The sequence below is a fragment of the Rhinopithecus bieti genome, unplaced genomic scaffold, assembly GCF_001698545.2.
Source record: "Rhinopithecus bieti isolate Rb0 unplaced genomic scaffold, ASM169854v2 scaffold_42380, whole genome shotgun sequence".
Lineage (NCBI taxonomy): Eukaryota > Metazoa > Chordata > Mammalia > Primates > Cercopithecidae > Rhinopithecus > Rhinopithecus bieti.
In genome coordinates, this window is record NW_016818327.1 from 1,534,327 (window position 1) to 1,553,008 (window position 18,682).

The following is an 18,682-nucleotide window of genomic DNA, read 5'->3' on the forward strand; positions in this document are numbered from 1 at the left end:
TAAATAAATAAATAAATAAACACAAAGATATGTTTAGAAGAGTTTTGCATCTGTTCTACTCCCATGCAGTGTGAGCTATCACAAAGTATACAGGAGTTGATATTTTCCCATTCTTTTTCATAGCATCATGAACCACAGGAACTAAAAGGAGGTAATATTCTTAGGCTCTACAAAAGCTCGAAGCTTGTTTTTAAATTGTTATGTTAGTCTGTCTTGCATCACTATAAAAGAATGCCTGAGACTGGGTAATTTATGAAGAAGAAAAAAGATCTATTTGGCTCACAGTTCTGCAGGCTATAAAAGCATGGCATCAGCATCTGCTCGATTTCTGGTGAGGTCTCAGGAAGCTTTTACTCATGGCAGAAGGTGAAGAGGGAGGAGGCATATCACAGGGCAAGAGAAGGAGCAGGAGAGATGCTGGGCTCTTTTAAACGACTAGCTTTCATGTGAACTAACAAGCAAGACCTCACTAATTGCTGTGAGTAATTACTGTGGGGAAGGCACCAAGGTATTCATGAAGGATCCATCCTCATGACCCAAAGAACTTCCAACAGGTCCCACTTCCAACACTGGGGATCACATTTCAACATGAGACTTGGAGGAAACAAACATCCAAACTATATGAATAGGCTTATTATAAAATTGTTTAATTATCTTTGTGTTTATTTCCCGTTTCTGAGTTGCATAATCCCTGTATTAGGTGAGATAAGCTAAGTGCTGTAGCAGATAGCGCAAAAAATCTTATAATAGCTCAAACCCAATTAAAGTTTATTTCTCTCTCAGAAAAATAATCCAGGTGATTCAAGTCAGGTTTATGTGCAGGGGTGGGGCAGGGAGGTCATTTAGGGTCCCAAGATGACTGGACTGTGTCTTCAATTATGGCTTCTAGGGACTCTCTGGATGTTGACACCCAACCGAAGGAAGGAAAAAAGAAGCTGTCAGGTTTTCTATGGGCCAGCCCTGGAAGCTGGCCACATCATTGCTGATCACATTCCACTGGTTAGAACTCAGTCTCATGGCCAAATACCTAATGTCAGGAGACACTGAGAAATATAGTCAAGTTGTATGCCATGGAGAAGAGAAACTGACTTTGATGAATGCTTAGCTATTCTCTACCACATTCTCTTACATGCTAATTCTTCCTGGGGAAAAGCTAAACCCTCTGTTCAGATTTTTCCACCTATGAACTAGCAGAAGTGGGAAGTATGTAAAAGGCGAAATTTTAATTTGTGTTATGCCTGAAAGGTCTTTTATTTTGAGAAGTTGGTTTCCTGAGACGAATACTATCAAGAAACATCACTTCTTACCAATACCATTTATTGATAAAAATACAAGCAAGACTTTGGGAACTTTTAATTTAAATGTACAATGGAACGATTTTTATCTCATTTTGTTTCTTCTTGAAGGGAACTAACAATGATAATACTTAGACTTTTAAATATTTTAATCCATAACCTCTTTTCTCCAGCATTACCAAAAGTAACCAGGACATAGTTAAAGAAACAAGTTAGAAATAAAAGGCAATTTGGTGGCTACGTAGGTTGAATCAATCCAAAGGTAGTTAGCTTCTCAGAGTCTTCTGATCTGTTGTGGCAGGAAGAGAATTGGATACATGTAGTATCAATAGATAAGAAAAGAAAAAGAAAAAACTTAAAATCATTTTCCTTTTTCCTTTCTTTCCTCCTGCATCACATCAGTTTTATCACCAATATTTACAGAAGTGGTAGCATTTCTCTGGATCTAATAAAGTGCATGTAGATTTCAACTGAGCCTAGTTAACAGGAACCCACTAGAACCTTCCCAAAGGGGAAGTTATACAGGAGTGCAGTAAGAGCTAATTGTCCATGAATCCAGGTAATGCCTGTTCACCGGAGAGCTTTCACATTGCTATAGATAAGGGAAATAAAAGTGAGGTGAGGAGGAGTCTTATTTGTTACATCTAGTCCAGAGCCAAGCATAACCCATATATTTAGAAAGCTCTACAGTGATTCTGATGAGCCCTAAGGTGGAAAACCACTGATCTCCTAAGAGAAACACGCATTTCTAAATGATGACAGGGGTGGTTCAGTTGTAATACAAAGCTGAGGCTGGTCAGACAGCTAATGACATTTAGGTCATGATGAAAATCTAGCTCAACAAGGCATCCCTCTGTCACATGTGATCTGGTTACAATAAATGTTTTCCAATTGTGCATTTTAATTAAGTTGGATGTAGATGAGCAAGCAAATTGATGTTTGCAGTCAAAAACAAATAAAAGACTGACACTTAGGCAAATCACTCTCAGACATAAAGTTTGGCGAAAAAAAAAAAAAAAAAAAGACCGAAGCAAGCAACTATATAACATCACCTAGGCATAGCTCTTCTAGCTGCTTGGAACAAAATTATTTGTCTACATTGCCATTATCTCTGGACTGTTGTAGTATTTATTGAATGCTGAAGGAGGGCATCATGTGTAAGTCATCATTTCCTGGTAAGAATGAGTTGCACTCTTTCCTTGTATCTGACGGATTTACTGAAACTCACAGGCAACAATGAATTACATAACCATAATGGAATTCACATATTAGTCAGAACATATTATTATAAATTAGCCACACTTTGAAAATTTAAACACCTTTAAGTCCAAGACACTACTTAACGTGAAAACATTACTTAAAAATTTAAGTTACATTCCCTGTTTTAACAGCTGAGTTTAAGTACTTTTGTAAATATTGCCTTTTATATTTCCCTTTCTTAATTGCACTCCCCTCTCAGATATTTTATTACTGGTTTAAATTCTGAACTGTTTTCCACTGACAAACAAAATAAAGGCTTGTTTAATTCAGTTAGGTCAGGCTTCTAAGTTTTTACAGTTGTAAATTTGATTTTCATACTTCTAAACTATTTCCTACATATTTCACCCTGTGGTTACAAAATTATGTTCTCATAATTTCTGTGTTCCATTCAGCATTTGTAAAGAGGTGGGTATCTATTTAAAGAAATGTGTGAAAGTATCATTGAATACATAGCTTCCTTTTTTTCAATTGATTTTCCTTTAATTCAACACAATTGTATATCACAAAACCTATGTACATATACAAAAACCTACAAGTGAAATAAATCTGTAAATGAAATTGTTTGGATACATTTAGAGTTCAAAAGTGTCCCATATTCACCTAATGTTCAGAGGGGAAAACTTGTTCCAACTTTCCACCCAAGATCAGCCTCCTGTTCATGTTGCTGCAATGAAGACAAATGACTGAGGTATATAAAGTATGATCCTGCTCACAGGCCATTAAGTGTGGTTAGATTCCTGGTCAAAATTACTATAAGCTTGAACATCTTTTCAGATCTCCACTGATTTCTGTATTGTTCCTTCCATATAGGCAGGTGGGCTTCTATTTGCAAGTACAGTCTTGGCATTCATCAATGTAAAACAGTAGGAAAAAGATATAAAAGGTCACAATAACGACATAAGGAAATTCAACTGAGAGAAATTACTACTTGGAGATTCTAAAGAAAGCAGAACACTATTTGAAGACCTAACTTTCTAATAATTCTCAACGCCCTGGCCAAATTCCATTGCCTTTTAATTCAATTCTTCAGAGAGAGACAATTCACTTTAGTATGTTCCCAAAGAGAAAAATTACAGGATGGTTTTGTATATTTTTATTATTCTCATGGAAAGTAAGAAATAGATGTACCGGGAAAACCCTTTGCTCACCTACTCCTATTCGTAAGTGAAGCTTTCTTAAAATAAGTGCTAGTCATAGTTGTATTTGTGAATGTTTACACAATTATCTCTGTGTTGTGTGGAATATGAGTGTATGCAACTGACTGTTTATGGCTAACTCCTGTGATTCTGAATAAAAAAAATATCTTTCTCAGGCTCTCCCCTCTGCATTTCCACTGCCTCTGCCTTGGTTCTAATTTATACAACCTTTTCAAATATAGACTTTTAGATTAAGAAAACAATGCCCACACATTGTAAAAATGAAAATCATACAGAAATATTTAAAAATATCTCTTCATGCTTAACCAACTATGCTTTACCACCCAAGCTGGCTTCATGGGCATGTGACCTGGATGGTCTTCCAGGGCCACATGTTTTGAAGGGTCTTGTGCTTGGTTCATTGCTCTTCTATTGTCTTTTTTCCCCTAAACTTCAACTTTTATTGCAGATATGGGGGTATGTGTGCAGGTTTGCTGCGTGAGTATATGGCATGATGCTGAGGTTTGGGATACGGATCCTTGTCATGCAGATAGTGAGCACAGTACCCAATAGGTAATTTTTCCACCTATGGCCCCTGCCCTTCGTCCCCAGTAGTCTGTAGCATCTATTGTTCCCATGTTTATGTCCATATGTGCTTAATGTTTAGCTCTCACTTACAAGTGAGAAAATGTAGTATTTTATTTTCTGTTCCTGTGTTAATTTGCTTAGAATTATGGCCTCCAGCTGCATTCGTGTTTCTGCAAAGGATGTGATTTTGTTCTTTTTATGGCTGTAGTATTCCATGGTATGTATATATGTACCACATTTCTTTATCCAGTTCACCATTGAAGGGCACCTAGGTTGATTCCACGTCTTTGCTAATGTGGTGATGAACATACGAGTGCATGCGTCTTTTTGGCAGAACAATTTATTTCCTTTGGGAAGGAAATAAATAAATAAATATACCCAGTAATGGGACTGCTGGGTCAAATGATAGCTCAGTTTTAAGTTCTTTGAGAATTCTCCAAACTGCTTTCCACAGTAGCTGAACTAATTTACGTTCCCACCAATAGTGTATAAGTGTTCTTTTTGCTCTGCAGCCTCTCCAGCATCTGTTGTTTTTTGACTTTTCAGTAATAGCCATTCTCATTGGTATGAAATGGTATCTTATTGCTGTTTTCTTAAAGGATTTTTATAGCTTGAGGTCTTACATTTAAATCTTTAATATATCTTGAAATAATTTTTGTATATGGTGAAAAATAAGGGTCTGGTTTCATTGTTCTGCGTATGTCTAGCCAGTTATCCCAGCACCATTTATTGAATAAAGAGCCTTTCACCATTGCTTGCTTTTACTGGCCTTGTTGGAGATTAGATGGTTGTAGATGTGCAGCTTTATCTCTGAGTTTTCTATTCTGTTCCATTTATCTGTGTGTCTGGTTTTCAATCAGTACCATGTTGTTTTGGTTACTGCAGCGTTATAGTGTAGCTTGAAGTTGGGTAGTTATATCTTTGGCATAAGCTTTGCTTTTTTGCTTAGGATTGCTTTAACTATTAGGGCTCTTTTTTGGTCCCATATGAATGTTAGAATAGTTTTTCCCAATTCTATGAAAAGTGACATTGGCGGATTGATAGGAGGAGCATTGAATCTGTAATTTCTTTGGGCAGTATGGCGATTTTAACAATATTAATTATTCCAATGCATGAACATATAAGGTTTTTCCATTTATTTATGTCATCTCTGATTTTTTCAGCAGTATTTTGAAGTCATCCTCATAGAGATCTTTCACCACCTTGCTTATCTGTATTCTCAGGTATTTCATTTTCATTGTGGCTATTGTAAATGGGATTGCGTTCTTGATTTGACTCAGCCTGGACATTACTGGTGTATAAAAATGCTACTGAGGTTTGTACATTGATCTTGTATCCTAAAACTTCACTAAAATTGTTTATTAGTTCTAAGAGCCTTTTGGCAGTCTCTAGGGTTTTCTAGGTGTAGAATCACACCGTTAACAAAGAGAGATAGTTTGACTTTTTTTCCTATTTTGATGCCATTTATTTCTTTCTCTTGCCTGATTGCTCTGGCTAGAACTTCCAGTACTATGTTGAATAGGAGTGGTAAGAGTAGGTATACTTGTTTTGTTCCAGTCCTCAAGGGAAATACTGCCAGTTTTTGCCCATTCCATATGATGTTAGCTGTGGGTTTGTCATAGATGGCTCTTATTATTTTGAAGTATCTTCTTTCAATTGGTGCCTAGTCTGTTGAGAGTTTTTTTTATCATGAAGGAATATTGAATTTTATAAGAAGCTTTCTCTATATGTATTGAGATGATTATGTGACTTTTTGCTTTCATTCTGTTTATGTGGTGAATCACATTTACTGATTTGCATACATTGAACCAGCCTTGCATCCCAGGAATAATGCCTACTTGGTTGTAGTATATTAACTTTTTGATGTGCTGCTGAATTCGGTTTGCTAGTATTTGGTTGAGAACCTTTGCATCTATGTTCATCAGGCAAACTGGCCTGAAGTTTTCTATTTCCATGTGTCTCTGCCAGATTTTGGTATCAGGCTGATGCTAACTTCATGTAATGAGTTAAGGAGGAATCCCTCCTCTTTGATTTTTTGGGGTAGTTTCAGTAGCATTAGTACCAATTCTTTTTTGTACATCTGGTAGAATTTGACTGTGAATCCATCTGGTTCATGTCTTGTTTTGGTTGGTAGGTTTTTTTTTTTTTTTATTACTGATTCAATTTCAGAGCTCAATATTGGTCTATTCAAAATTTTCATCTCTTCCTTTTCAATTTTGGGAGTTTGTGTGTTTTCAGGAATCTATCCATTTCCTCTAGATTTTCTAATTTCTGTGCATAGAGTTATTCACAGTATTATTCTCTGAGGATCTTTTGTATTTCTGTGGAATCAGTTCTAATATCATCTTTGCCATTTATGATTGTACTTATTTGGATCTCTCTTTTTTTGTTGTTAATGTAGTTAGCAGTCTATCAGTCTTACTTATCTCTTTGAAGAACCCACTTCTGTTTTCATTGATCTTTTGTAAGGATTTTTACCTCTCTATTTTGTTCAGTTCTTCTCTAACATTAGTTATTTATTTTTTCTGCTAGGTTTTGGGTTAGTTTGCTCTCTGTTTTCTAATTCCTTTAGGTGCAAAGTTATAGTTTTAATTTGAGATCTCTCTTACTTTTTGATGAAGATGGTTAGTGCTATAAACATTCCTCTTAACACAACTTTAGTTGTGTTACAGATACTTTGGTAATTCAGTTCCTATTTTCATTAATTTCAAACAAATTTTAAACTTATGCCTTAATTTCATTCTTCTTCCAAAAGTTATTTGGGAGCAAGTTGTTTAATATCCATGTATTTGGGTAGGTTTAAGATATCTTCTTGATACTGATTTCTGTTTTTATTGTACCATGGTGTGAGAATGTGCTTTGCATGATTTAATTTTTTTTGGAATCTATTGAGATGGGCTGGCTTTAGCTCAGTGGTTACTTTGGCGATTCCTTGTTGGAATCTATTGAGATTTGCTTTATGTTCAAGCGTGTGGTCAATCTTAGGATATGTTCCATGTACAGATGAGAAGAATATATATTCTGTGGTTGTTGGGTGGAGTGTTCTGTAGATGCTTATTAGGTCCAATTGGTCAAGTGTTGATTTTAAGTCCAGAGTTTCTTTGTTAGTTTCCTGTCTTGCAGGTCTGTCTAATGCTGTCAGTGGGGTGTTAAAGTCTCCCACTATTATTGTGTCTAAATCTGTTCATAGGCCAACAAGAATGTGTTTTATGAATCTGGGTGCTCCAATATTTGGTGTGTAAATATTTAGGATAGTTAAATCTCCTTGTTGGATTTACTCTTTATTATTACATAATGCCTTTCTTTGTCCTTCTTAATTTTTATTGGTTTAAAGTCTATTGTATCTGATATAAAATAGCAACTCCTGCTCTTTTTTGTTTGTATGGTGTGCCTTTCTTCATCCCTTTACTTTGAGCCTGTGTGTATTCTTACATCAAGATGGGTCTCTTGAAGACAGAAAATGGTTGGGTTTTATCTTTGTACCCAAGTGCTACTTGGTGCTACTCTGTACATTGTAAATATGTCATTTAGCCCATTTACATTTAGGGTTAGTATTGATATGTGAGATTTTGATCCTGTCATCATTTTATTAGCTGATTGTTATATAGACTATATTGTGTAGTTGCTTTATAATGCCAGCGAGCTATGTTCTTAAGTGTGTTTTTGTGGTAGCAGGTGCCGATCTTTTAATTCCATGTTCAGTACTCCCTTAAGGACCTCTTGTAATGCTTGTGGTCTGTTTGAAACAAATTCCCTCAGTGTATGCTTATCTGAGAATGATTTTATTTCTCCTTCCCTTATAAAGTTTATTTTAGTGGGATATAAAATTCTTGGTTGGAATTTCTTTTCTTTAAGGATGCTGAAAATAGGCCCCAATCTCCCCTGGCTTGTAAGGTTTCTGCTGAAAGGTCTGCTGCCAACCTAATGGGGTTCCCTCTGTATGGGACTTGACTCTTCACTCTAGCTGCCTTTAAATTTTTTTCTTTTGTATTTCTTTGTGAATTTTTTTCTTTTGTATTTCTTTGTGAATCTGATGAGAATGTTCTTTGAGGATGGTCGTCTCATAGGTATCTAGCTGGAGTTCTCCATATTTTTTGAATACATATGTTAACCTCTTTCATGAGATTAGGGAAATTTTCATGAACTATATCATCAAATGTATTTTCCAAGTTGTTTATTATCTCTCCCCTCTCAGGAAGGCCAATGAGTTGCAGATTTGTTCTCTTTATATAATCTCATATTTCTTGGAGTTTTTGTTTAATTTTTTAAAATACTTTTTTCTTTATTTTTGTTTGAGTTGATTCAAAGAACCAGTCTTTGAGTTCGGAAAGTCTTTCCTCAGCCTGGTCTATTCTGCTATTAATACTTCTGATTGTATTATGAAATTCTTACAGTGAATTTTTTCAAGTCTAGAAGTTAAATTTGAATCTTTCTGAAAATGGCTATTTCATCTTTGAACTCTTGGATTATTTTACTGGATTTCTTGAATTGAGTTTCAACTTTCTATTGAATCTTGATGAGTTTCTTTGACATCCATATTCTGAATTCTATGTCTATCATTTCAGTCATTTTATACTGATTAAGAAACATTGCTGGGGAGCTAGTGCACTCATTTTGAGGTAAGAGGACACTCTGGTTTTTAAATTGCCAGAATTCTTGGGCTGATTCTTTCCTATTTGGGAGGGTTAGTGTTCCTTTAAATATGGTGTGAGCTGAGTATAGTCACTTGGTTTTATTTCTGGATGTTTTGAAAGGGCAAAGGCTCTGTACAGCACCTTTATTTGTGGCTTAATGCTTTTTTTTTTTTTTTTTGGTTTCACAGGGTGCTATTTTTGGTGTGGCAGTTTGGGCTATGATCCAGTAGATGGCATGTAAGAGTAATGTGTGTTAGGCCCTTACTCAGCTACAGGGCTCCTCTGTATTTACTCAAGTTTCCAGCCATGCTTTGCAGGACAGTGCGGAGAGAGGTGACTTCCTCTCATTAGTTCTACTCCTACACCTTTGGGAGCACCCTTTAATCACTGGTACTGTGTCTGCATTTCTTTTGTTAGGTGATCCAAGCTGTGGGGCTCCCTGAACAGAGGCTCCAGCAAGGAGATAGGCCACATTCTTTCCAGGCTGGTCTTGTGGAGGGAGGCATGCCTTGCTCCTGTTCCAGCCCATGAAACCACACATCTCATCCCTCTTAGTGCTCTGAGAGTGTGGGTTTGTTTTCCACTTGAGTGCTGGCCACAGATCTTGGCTCAGCACTCTTGAGCTGCACACTGCAGCCTGGGACACCAGGATCAGCTAGTGGCTCTATCCTTTGAACCCTTGGAGTTAGGTTCCATGTGCGCTAGGGGATCTAAAGTGCTCCCAGGCCATCAGGAACATAATCAGGTGGAGCAAAGCATCCAGCTGTGCAGTGGAGGCTGCTGTGCACATGTTCCTGCAGAGAAGCCAGGCAGGGTGTGGAGGAGGGCCTGCAGAACAGATGTGCCCCAGTCCCATGGGTAAGTTGACCCCATTTTCTTCTGGCCAAGCAGTAGGCTGGGGCTAAAATTTCTTGGATGGAGATAGGGAACCTTGCAGGGATGGGTGCCTATAGCCAGGTTCCGCCAGAGATGTGTTGTGCACTAAGGCTCCTGTTTCTGCACTGGTTCAGGTACCATTTATATCTACTCTCTGGACAGATTCCCCTGTCAGCTCAAATGTCCATAGGGTATGTTGGGTCCCCTGTAGCCAGGAATCCGGAGGTCCACAGCAAGTGTGGGTAGTCCCACAGTTCCTTCACTCACCTATTCCCCGGGACCCATTCAGGCCTGGGAAGTAGCCACAGTGATTGGGTACCCTGGACAGGGTTACCAGCCTCCTCCCTCCTCAGCCTTAGCATCTGTGTTGCCATCTGCTCTTTGCATTTTCTCTCCAAATATATGTCCAAATGTTGGTTTACTTGAAACTTTGATCTCTCTCAGGCATTTCTTGGCTATGTCACTGGCCCTCGTGTTCACCTTTTGCTCTACTGGTGTCTTGAAACTCTTAATAAATTTTGAACACAGGATCCTGTATTTTTATTTTGCATCCTACCCCTCTCCTATTTCTCTCCACCTATGAAATTACTCCTAAGTGTTTGTTACTTCAAGAAATTCTCTATGTATGTAAACATGTTTGTAGGTATGCATTGGTTTTTACATCAATGGGATTATTCTGGATATCGTCTGTAATTGCTTTGCCTCCTCAATTATGCGTGTTGGAATTTTCCCATTACACAGCCTCTGCCTTCCTACCATCTATTTCTTATTACCCGTAGAGAGCCTCCATACTGCTGTGGCATGGCCTTTCTAGTGCTGATTATGCCACTTCTCTGTTAAATATGGATAATGCTTCCCTTTTGCATACAGAATAAATTAGTGTCTTGATAAATACGTCAGGCTATTTAGACCTATTGGCAGTGTGCTGGCAAATTTGAGTTTCTGAGCATGCAAGTTCTGAAGAACACCTACAAAGTAGGAGAGTCACAAAGATAAGCCCCTTTGCTGTGCAGTGAGCTAACTGGTCTTCTGAAGTCTCATCTAAGCATGGACTTCTATTTTCAAACTTTGCAATACCCTCTCTCGTTAACAGGTATGAAAAATGATCTTTTTTTTTTAACCACTACTTTGTAGAGTTACTAATAATCAGCCTAGAAATTAGTAAAGGTAATGTTGTGGGCTGAAAGTTTATGTTTCCTCCAAACTCATATGTTGAAATACTAATCTCCAATGTGATACTATTAGGAGGCAGGCGTCTTTGGGAGGTCATCATGTTTAGATAAGGTCATAATGATAGAGGCTTCATGATGGGATTTGTTTCCTTCTAAGAAGATTCAGAGACTAAAACTTTTTATCTCTCTTTGTTGTGTGATGACAAAGCAAGAAGGCAGTCAACAGAAGCCAGGAAGAGGGCTAGGCTATCCCTAGAACCTGACCACGCTGGCACCCTGATCTAGGACTCCATAGCCTCCAGAACTGTAAGAAATAAGTGTCTGTTGTTTAAGTCACCCAGTCTATTGATTGTATGTTATTATAGCAGCTCGAGCTAAGACAAACAGGGAAGAGGGCCTTTAAATTTTTACAAAGTTGATTAATCTAACACAGAGGGTTATTTTACAGATGAAGAAAATGAGCCCGAGAAACAAGACATGTCATGTCCAAAACCGCAGGATTTAGTGATGAACTTAAATGAACATCTATTGCTTTTCAGGTTATTAGACTGTGACAGTTTCTTGGAATTTTTCTGAACACTCTAAATTCTGAGGTCAGAATGGTATTCTGAGCTTAGAGAAGTCTGGCTGTATGGCAACAGCTATTGTCATTGCTCCCAGTGCAACATTTATAGGATATGGAGGCTGGATTATCCAAGCTGATGGTTTAAAATGCCTGTGGAGGGCTGGGCACGGTGGCTCACACCTGTAATCCCAGCACTTTGGGAGGCCGAGGTGGGTGGATCACTTGAGGTCAGGAGTTCGAAACCAGCCTGGCCAACATAGTGAAACCCCATCTCTACTAAAAATACAAAAAATTAGCCAGGCGTGGTGGCGGGCGCCTGTAATCCCAGCTACTCAGGAAGCTGAGGCAGGAGACTCGCTTGAACCTGGGAGGTGCAGGTTGCATTGAGCCGAGATCACGCCATTGCACTCCAGCTTGGGTGACAGTGTGAGACTCCATCTTAAAAAAATAAATGAATAATGCTCGTGGAGTAGCCATTCCCATACATGTATGATTATCAGTGAATTACTCAATCTCTCTGAGCTTTAATTATCTTAATCAGAAAAAAGATATGATAATGTCTACCTTAGCTGTGATTAGGAATAAATACATTTTTAATTTATTCATTTACTCAACAAATATTAAGTTACTATGCTGTGTCAAAAATTATGTTCAACAATGAGATTATGGCAGTGGACCCTGCTCTCATGAAGCTTACAGTCTGGAGGTATTTAAAGTGTAAGAAATCAGTTTCTTGCACAAAATCAATGCTCAATTAATAACACTGCAAAATGTTTCTAAATGATTTTCTTGCCCTCTTTTTTTTTAAAAAAGGAACTAACACTACCGATTGATCTTTAGAGATATTCTCAATCATGAAAATTGGAACATCTATATTGAAATCACCATGAAGAAGATGTCCATCTTCCCGTCCTGCCCTTCACCTCCTGTTATTCTTCTTTAACTATTTGCTAGTAAATTGGCATACCTTCTGCCCAGTGCTTTTTTTCTATGTGTTTTAATAGAGCTTTGTGAAAATGAGCTTTTGAAATCAGTCTTGCTCATGTGTGAGAGCTTACCAACTGTATAAGGAAATGTCCATCTAATAAAAAGCACTTTGAAAATCGGGTTAAGGATTACTTACTTGATGTTAACCAAGCATCTCAGTCTATGTGCCCATTTTGCATATCCGAGAGTTCTGCCAGACTCTACCTAGTCAGAGCATGCCTAGCAAGAAGACACTGCATGTCCCAGAAATCAGCTTAGAAGCCTCACTAAAGGAAAAATCAGCCTAGTGAGGTCCATGTGAGACCTGCCCAGGAATGTGAAAGAAGATCAGTAAGGTTAGTGCATAAAAACAATGCCATGCACTTGGAAAGCTCTAGAAGTGAGTCTTGCATGCAGGACCTTTTGATTTCCTGTGCTGAGCTGCAGATGTCTGTTTTCACAGCAGTGCCTGCCAGAGCTGCAGTTGACAAGGCCAGCTGCTCTCAACTGCCAACTGTCAGTTGACGTGGCAAGCTCCTACCAATTTGTGCTGAGAAAACAGCATGGAATCAGGTCAGCATAGGAGAAGACTTTAATATCCTCCATCTGTCAAATAGAGTTACTTGGAGAAAACTGAACATTTGGAGCAGGAGTTGTTCAGGCTATTCTATGATAACATCTATACATGATTCAAAAAGCCAAATTGCATTCAGTTAGTTTTCCTCTGCTGTGAGACAGCAGGAATTGGTCTAGTAGATACAACCGTATGACTTTTAGTACTTCAGGTGGCATACATTAAAGGCTTCCCCCACTAGATCCAGAACCTACCTTCCTTCCTCCCAGGCACTGCTGGAGTTGAGGCTTAGTTAGGACACCATATTGGCAGTTGTGGGGCTGCCAGGTTATTTCTCTCCAGTCACACGTCCTGTTGTCTGAACAACTAAGGCAAGGCACGATCCACTGGCCTGGAATAGATGGCAAAACTTTCTTTGGTTCTGTTTCTGCTGATGAAATTATAATTTGTAAGTAACTTTAAAATTCAGCTATGGCACACCATTTCAGAAATTATAGTAAGACCATCCTTATCCTTTAAATCTAGTGGAATAATGAAGGCATGGCTTCCTGCCAACCAAATAGAATAGCAACATTAAGTAATGTTCTGAAATAACACAATTCATGCTGAAATCAAGTATGAGCTCTGTTCCATGAAACCTTATACTTATTAAAAATCTAAGTATTACTCAATCATTGCCTATTTTTAAATAGCACATTGAGCACTTAAGTAGGACCAAAGCATTAATAGATTGGGAGCGCCCCAAATTGGCAATTAGCCTCAAATATTTATTAGCCTAACACGTGCATAGGTTCTCCATCCAATAGTATAACAGATCTATTCCCTGCTCTCAAGAGATTTAAGATACAAGAGAACTACTTCAGTACGATAATTTATTATTTTGAAGATTAGTTATTTTTCTTTGATTTGATTGATGGCCTTTTTGGTGTGAATCTCTTCACCTCTTTCTAGCTGTTGCCTGAATTTCTTCATCTGTTAGATGAGGTGTGTACTGTTCTCACATGATTGGTGTAAGGATGTAATGGAGTAATGTATTTAAGACACATTTGCAATATTGTATTTATCTTTTGTTACTAACAGAGTTCAGGTAGAAAGTAGGTCCCAAGCTTTAGCAAATGTTTATAAAATAAATGAATATTCTCTATGCGTTTAAGATCTTTCCTGTTTTATTGATAGAATGACATTCATGAAAAACACTTCAGCTTTTAGTGTGAGTGGATACATTAATGATGTGGTAGAAAAATATAATTTTTTTTCCTTGTTCATCTTTTCAGAAATTAAGTGTGAACATAGGACATCATATAAACAAATATGGAGTGGTTATTTCTCTCCTTGTCGGAGAACATATACAATGATGTCTTTGATAATCACTCTCCTTACCCTAAGTATCTTGCTTATGTTACTAGTATATATTTACCCTTCAAAAATGAGGAGCTAAATATCACTCAGATAGTTCTTGAGTTAGAAAGAAAAAAATTTAAAAACTTTGTCCATTCTGGCTTTGATTAGTGGTACTGCTAATAATGGTATCTGGTGTTATATGAAGTTTAGTGGAAAGGATTTCTGTTTTTAGGAGATGAATATAGTGCATTTTATATTCATGACTTCAGGGATGTTAGAATTGTGAATGTGTTTGTGTGTGTGGAAATAGTTATAAATAATAAAATATGAAAGAGGATATAGTTTATGGCTCTTACTGATTGACCACAGAAAGAGAAAGAAGTGTAGGTGTATTAAGAGAGAGAAACTGGAAGAGATAAAAGAAAATCAGAGGGAAAGGAGATGAGAAAATTATGAATTCCAGGAAAGGAAAGAAAATATACAATAACTTTGCAGGGTACAATGTCAACTGGAAGAGAAATACAAAACCTTCAAAAGGAATGCAGACTCATTTGTTCTTCTTACCACAATTTTTTTCTTTTCTTTGATTTTTACATGTAATGAGAATTCCAGAAAACTGCTTTATTAAATGTCTATCTACTAGGTACTTTCTAAGCAATTTCAGGAATGATAAATTAACCTTTATGTCTCCGTATACATATGACTCTCTAGAAGGATTTAAGTTTAATACAGTAAGTATATACTCTGTTGAAGTGTTAGGCATTACTGGTGTTAAAATATCATAATAATTAAAAAAAAATAGTTAACATTTTTCAGAACCTCCCAAATGCTAGGAATATTCTAAAAACTTTAATTTATCAACATATTTAAACATCAACAACCCTGTTATCATCTCCTTAACCAGGGCTCAGGAACTTGTCTGAGATCCTCTAGTTAGTAGGTGGTAGAACTAGGATTTGAGCAGGGCAGTCAGCTCCAGAGTCCATGCTCTTAACTATAATGCTAAACCTCAAAAATTTATAATCAGGTTAGAAGGTTATAATTTATACATAATATAATAACTATAGCATCATAACAAGCAACACATAATGGAGTAAAAATGTCTGTGTGGTTGTCAAAGAGTTGGGGCTTTGGAGACCACGCACACCTGGGTTCTATCTCCAACTGGCCCTGCGGACGTCAACATTGACTACATATTAGAGTCACGTGGAAAGCTTTTAAAAATTCCCATGCCCACATTGTACCCCAGACTGATTGAATCACAGTCAGTGGGGATGGGGCTCAGGCATCAGTATATTTTAATGCTTCTTTGGTGATTCCAATATGCTGCCAAGGCTAAAACCCACTATTTAAACTGGACAAATTACTTAATCTTTTCATGATTAAATTTACTTCTCTATAAGGAAAATATGTATAACACCTGCCATAGTGCCTGATTCCCTAATAGTCAACATATATATTTTATGTATTTTCCCACCTCTACTCTCAGAGAGCCGCAGTTATTCAAAATAGAGAAAGAATCATGGAAGTCAGAGTGTTCCAGAAGGGTCCATGAAGCAGATAAAATGTGAACAGGTCTTTAGGGACAGATAAGATTTGAAGACGTGGAAGGAGTGACACTTTAGGTACAGTGAAGAGATGGGCCTGACGGGAGTGAGACTGAAGAACTGGCTGCATATATTGGAGAAAAAGAGGGTCTGCTATGTGAAAGATGTTTCTAAAGTTTCTGGTTGTACAGAATGGCAGTACTACTAAAAGAAACAACACAGAAAATTTTGGAGATGCTGGTTTTTGAACAGCAAAATAAAGATTATCCTCCTCAAAAGTGCTTATTTTTCCATCCAATTCTGTTTTATAATTTCTTTTTCATTCAGAATATATCTTGCTTTCTAATTCTAATTCTGTTCTGGCAAGCATGGTTTGTCATTAATAACCAACATCCTCCAACATCCTCCACATCTTTGATGTAGACACAGCCTAAAGTTTAATCTTTGTTGATGAATTTCTCAAGCAAACCTCCTTAGATAAATGATAGGCTTTCCTTCACAGAGGTTCGCATTGAGTGGCTTCGTAGCATCACGTTGGATGGAGTTAGAAGAGGCCTTAGGGTGTGTCCTTTCTCCCTCCCTGCCCCCTCACTTTTTTTTTTTTTTTTTTAACAAAGGGCAATCTGAGGCCTGAAGAGTTAAATAACAGAAGTGGGGTCATGCTGTTAATGACAGGGCCAGAACTGAGGTCTCTGAGTCTTCAATTTGCCTATCATTTTATCATATTAGACTAGGTCACCACCAAATAATCAGCAGAAAATGAAATCACAGCCCTATAGCCTCTTTGGTAGCACTTATAGGAAAACTCACAAACTGATTGTTATAATAAATTTATTTTAAAAAGCTGAATTTATTTAGCGAGTTCCCGTGTTGACAGAGACTATGTTTAAGCAAAGATTGTTAATTTTCTTTCTAATAGGATAATGATACGTTGAGGGCATAAATGTGTCTCTGCTAATGAGATTCTGTTTAATAATCTTTTGAAGGGCTAAGTTTTCATCAGATCTCAGAATCTCAGAGCATATGCATCCCACCCCTACTCTAGACACTCCACCCCTCAACCTTGCCTACAGCTAATTTTGCACAAACTGAGGTCCACTTTGGCCACTTGCTGCCAAGGATGAAGAAACAAGTGGCTAATTGCGTGCACAAAGATTCAAATATGGGTGCAATTAGTTTGTGGGCATGAAATCGCATGCACATAAAAAGGAAGCCTGATTGGATCTCTGAAAACTTGGCCCCAGTGTTTCATACTACTCTATATTTATACAGCCATCACTCTGCATTTTTGCATTGGTTAACAATTCCTTTTATTTATTGTGAGTTAAATACTGCTTGAAATAGGCATCTGTATAACATCTGCAAAACTGGTGCTCTTGACATTTTAAATAATACCAGCTCTTTGCTAAAATTGTCCAAAAAAGTACCATAAATTCTATGTTATATATTTGAACACTGAATGAATCAAAGCTGTGATTTCTGAAGTAAAATGTGACATATGTTTTAGAAAACAACATTCTGAGGAATGAAATTGTCTTTTGGGAGAAGTCATTTGATTTATAATTATAGCTCTATATTTAATGCAAGTTAGATTTCAGCCATTTCAGTGAATCAGATTGAATGATACAACGGAGGAAAAAAGGTCAACTCTGGTTTAGCGTTGGGGTGAGACAGGAAATCATGTAAATGTTGGCACTAATTCCTGACTCTGTAATGTTCTAATACAAAGCATTTTTACTTAAGAAGAAAAAATACATCTATATTTTCAATATTAGTGTTAAAGTATAAGTTGTCATAATTCCTTGCTAAAATAAGGTAGGATAATGTTTTAATTGTTTACATATCATAAAATGCAATCTGAAGTATTTTCCTTAAAATTAATTTTCATTCAATGACCACTGTAGAAATTTTAATTTTTCCTAATTAGAATAATTATTTTTTCTTTCTTAAGCAATAGATTTAATTATAGGTTGTATCTTACAGTTAAATTATTTCCTAAAAAATAGAAATCAATTTAAGAATTAAAAAATACAGTCATTCAAAAGTTTAATGGCTGATGTTATTGAAAATGATATCTTGAGATCAATACACAGGCAAAGCGAAAAAAAAGATCTGGTTTTGCCAAATAACTGTAATGTGCTTTTAAAATAAGATTTTCAAATTAGTCTGTCTTTGGCCATTAAAACTAAATCCAGAGCTCCTAAATAAACTTTCTCCTAATTTGGTCCACTAAAACAACTTCTTTCAGTAGGAGGGAATCCTGCTGCTAAGGAAGGAAATCATCTCTAGCAGCAAATAATACATTCTTGCAGACTGCTATCCTGGCCTCACTTGTTAAGTTTTTGAGTCTTTGGGCCTTTTGGAGCTTGATGATGGAACAGGTGGTTGTCGTGATTGTGCCCTGGCTGCTCATAGTCTTCTGTGGATGGAAGGGAGGTTGGATCTTGGTTTTAGTTCAGCAATCATTTTAAAATTATATATTAGACATTGGAAGATGGATAAGGGACAATCTCTTCTCTAAAGAAGCCTGTAATCTAGGTAAGCCATCAGTAAAAGCATATTGCTCATGCACCCTTGATGTATTAATGAGTACACTGTAATATATATATTATATATATACTTATATTTATATATTTTATCAATTATAAAACATAAAAAGAAAAATGATCAGGTAAAATATAAATGCATATATATTTTAATCTTTACCGGCTTTACCCTATGAAGGGTC

General features: G+C 36.9%; 1 protein-coding gene and 1 long non-coding RNA gene across 3 annotated transcripts in view; one reads left to right on the forward strand and one right to left on the reverse strand.

Moving 5' to 3' along the window:
- LOC108518502 (uncharacterized) overlaps positions 1–12,610 on the forward strand; it is an 18,992-nt gene extending 6,382 nt beyond the window's left edge. Inside the window, exons 2-3 of one of the 2 annotated variants that reach the window (XR_001882379.1) lie at positions 11,174–11,267; positions 12,340–12,610. This is a non-coding gene — a long non-coding RNA (uncharacterized LOC108518502). Of the gene's footprint in view, positions 1–11,169; positions 11,268–12,339 lie in introns of both variants that reach the window. The other variant, XR_001882378.1, reaches the window with a different exon arrangement.
- CPED1 (cadherin like and PC-esterase domain containing 1) overlaps positions 1–18,682 on the reverse strand; it is a 330,507-nt gene that overhangs the window by 43,497 nt on the left and 268,328 nt on the right. Inside the window, 1 exon segment of the mRNA XM_017856929.1 lies at positions 13,321–13,457. Within this exon segment, the coding sequence (XP_017712418.1) occupies positions 13,321–13,457 (137 nt within the window).